Source organism: Coptis chinensis, chromosome 9, assembly GCF_015680905.1.
Source record: "Coptis chinensis isolate HL-2020 chromosome 9, ASM1568090v1, whole genome shotgun sequence".
NCBI classification, from domain to species: Eukaryota; Viridiplantae; Streptophyta; class Magnoliopsida; order Ranunculales; family Ranunculaceae; genus Coptis; species Coptis chinensis.
In genome coordinates this window covers 71587554-71590696 of record NC_141464.1, presented here as the reverse complement: position 1 = coordinate 71590696, position 3143 = coordinate 71587554, and the positions used below count along the sequence as shown (strand labels likewise).

At 40.4% G+C, this 3143-nt stretch overlaps 1 protein-coding gene across 1 annotated transcript; it reads right to left on the bottom strand.

The window, feature by feature from the left end:
* Positions 1 to 380: 380 nt before the first annotated feature.
* On the bottom strand, positions 381 to 2322 carry LOC147477819 (uncharacterized). Its single transcript, XM_086586089.1, has 3 exons — positions 1964 to 2322; positions 738 to 870; positions 381 to 628 (listed from the first exon to the last, which is right to left on the bottom strand). Exons 1-3 carry the CDS (start codon positions 2240 to 2242, stop codon positions 381 to 383), a joined length of 660 nt encoding a protein of 219 aa, XP_086442215.1. The 5' UTR covers positions 2243 to 2322.
* Between the last annotated feature and the right edge of the window lie 821 nt (positions 2323 to 3143).

The following is a 3143-nucleotide window of genomic DNA, read 5'->3' as shown; positions in this document are numbered from 1 at the left end:
TCGATCCCTCTCCTCTCTATTTGGGCGTTCAAGTCGCTCTCCTCTAAGTTTCTAATCGAGCATTATGATCTTCTCTCGCCTACCGCGGAGGTTAACTACTTCAACTGAAGTTCCTCATATCCCCGATGTTCTTTGCGTGTACACTTCCCGCATATCCTCATCGCTTTTCGAAGTCTCGTCATATAATGACCGAGAGATTAATTATATGTCCGAGAATATGCCTCCTCTCTTTATTGGCTATAATAATATAGGCGATCCTCATCCCATCAAACATAAGAACACGGTTCTCATATCTTTCCAACCTCGGCTGAAAATCCAAGAAAATACGATGTGAGTACATATTATATATATAATGAAGAAGATAAATAAAATAATTAAACTCACCATGGTATATCTTGATCAAGATCGCGCTCTAACTTCGAGAAACGAGCATGAGGCACCTCGGGAATGGAAATATAAGTAGGCTCCCCATCGTCCACACCGCGGCAAACATCCGAGGATTCTTGGCGGACCACGAGAGATGGTCGATATGCATTCGAGAGGTTGTGGGTTGTAAACATCTTTGTGGCGGATGAGGAATCACGTAGCTCACGCCTCATCCCTTCCAGGCCCACAAACTTCGAAGTTGCTAGCCCGACCAACGAGGAGGCAACAACGGACCCATGGAACACGGTTCCACCATCTATAATACGATAAGCGATCGCTCAACAACAAAAGAAGACGATCCGGCCAAGGACCACCACTGGCATGAACTTCATGAACTTGAATTCTACCCCACGACTTTGCATCACTAACATCTGGCATGGGAGCACATGGAACTCCATAACGTCCAGTCATCTGCCTCCAACATCTGTCGCCATAGTACCAAACCTGACAGTCACGTGCGGCAAAAACAACTCTGTGACATGACAATACACAAGCATGCTGTACAACTGAATCGTCAAAGGCAGTAGACAAACGCCAAGGTCTCCACTCAATAGATGACAATGATCTAATATCAATCTGAGCACGAGCCATACAGATATTATTCCTAATTTGCCCTCTGTTACGAGTCAAGTGAGGCCCTGACCAACTAGCAAATCTAGGGCGAGTATCAGCAATCATGTCTATGTTAAGACAAAAAGACATCGAAAGTACTCATAAAACCAAATCTCTAAAAGTCCCGTGAATCCTGCGAATCTAAGGGACTTCTACTTCCGAATGTCCGTGAAGCTTTATCTAACGCCGATATCAATGTGGCATATCTTGAGCTACTCGGTCATAATCTCTCATAGTATGCAAATCGGATACATAAGCATAATATCTCGATTAAATGCAGAGAGAATGACCATTGGGAAACAAAACATGCCCAATAAAAACATAAAAAAGCCCTAACATATCTTGACGGGCACCCTCACTACCCGGTAGAATAGTCAAAGCTAACTCCGCTCGTGTATCAGGATGCAAGAGGGGTTCCATATATGCAGTCTTAATATGAGATAGCTTAATCCCAGAAGAATCATAAGCATCCGCACCCAAACGAGGAAAACTCATAAGCATACTATCCATATTCTCATAATTTGTATGAAAAGGTATCGGTTGGCCTATACCGATACTCAACCCAAAAATCATAGTGAAGTCTAGTGGTGTGAACCCTAACTCCGCTGGGAAAATGAAATGTATGAGTTCTACTCCACCATCTTTCTACTAAAGCTATGACCACGCCTGATCAACCTTCTCATAATCCGTATCAATCAAAATACCCAAAGGTGTATACAAAATACTATCTCTAATATGTACAAACTCATCCAAACTCCTAATAACCTTCCACCACTCTCTAACACCAAGTAAAGCCGATCTAACTCGGTAGTCAACAACATCTTTGATATTATAAAAAAAATAATAATGCGTATAAGATAAATAATTAATTGGTCTAACTCAACTAATTAATATTCAAAATATTTAATCAAAACTAATTAATTACCTGAGTATTAGCCACTGCACTCGACACGTGTTTTGTATCACGTGTAGAAGACACAACTTCCATATCAAGTGCTTCTCCAGGTGCAAATTGCCAATCGAAGTCGTTCATCTGATACTCCAGTACATAGGGATGTCTATCAGTCGGCGCGACATCCTCGGGTTCTTCTTCCCCACTGTCTTCTCCCCCACCGTATTCTACTTCCTCATGTTCTTCTCCCTCATCGCCAATGTCGTCTGTGTACTGCCAATCATCACCGTCGAAAGGTTCAAAAGGATCCATATCAAATTTTAAGAGTTTAGGTAGGATTTTATTTTTTTTTTAACTAAGGAAAGGGTTTTATAATTGTGAGAAGAGGTGAAAGTGACTGAACTGCGCGGCTTTGGAGCTGTTTATATAGAAGTAGCCGCTGTTTCGAACGAACACCGCCGTTTTGCCAAAACCGCGTGGGCTTGGGCCTGTCGGTTGGGCTTTAGTGGCGCGGTTTTGGCAAAACCGCGTGGGCTATATATAAGTTTTTGCAAAACCGCGTAGTTGCTTGGTGTTTTTTTGATGTTGCTCCTACAGTTGCTTGGTGTTTTTTTGGTTCAAAATTTTGGTGTTTTTTTGGTTGCTCTGCTAAAGATGCTCTTAAGTCTGTAATACATCGTGTCATGTCACTCGAAAACTAAAATTCTAAGAGACAAGTTTTCAGATTTTCAGACGAAATAGACAATAATGACATTTATAAGAGACAAATTTAAAGAGCCATCCTTTTATGTTAAAAGCTTTACATAAAGTCCCACCAATGGTAAATAGCACACAACTGTACATTGCTCATATCACACCAGTCGTGTAGCGGGCAGAACCAAAACAGGGGGCTAGTTTCAAGTTCACTTCTATGATTTTTTTTTTCTTAATAGAACCAATCAAATCAAATCATTCCATCTACTCCTTTTGTCAAACGAAACTAAACGAATATCTATTTGAGATCATAATTAACTAACATTGTAAACAAAAGAGTCGACATTTTCATTATAACACTAAAATGAACAAAAGAATGAGTGTCGTCACTACAAACCTAGACAACTATAACAAAGACATTTAAACAAAATACAAAGTATTGCACTAGTGAAATTTTACCTTACGTAGCTTCTTAATAAATTCATCTACTATCCCATCCAAATCGACTTCTTCAGCAAAC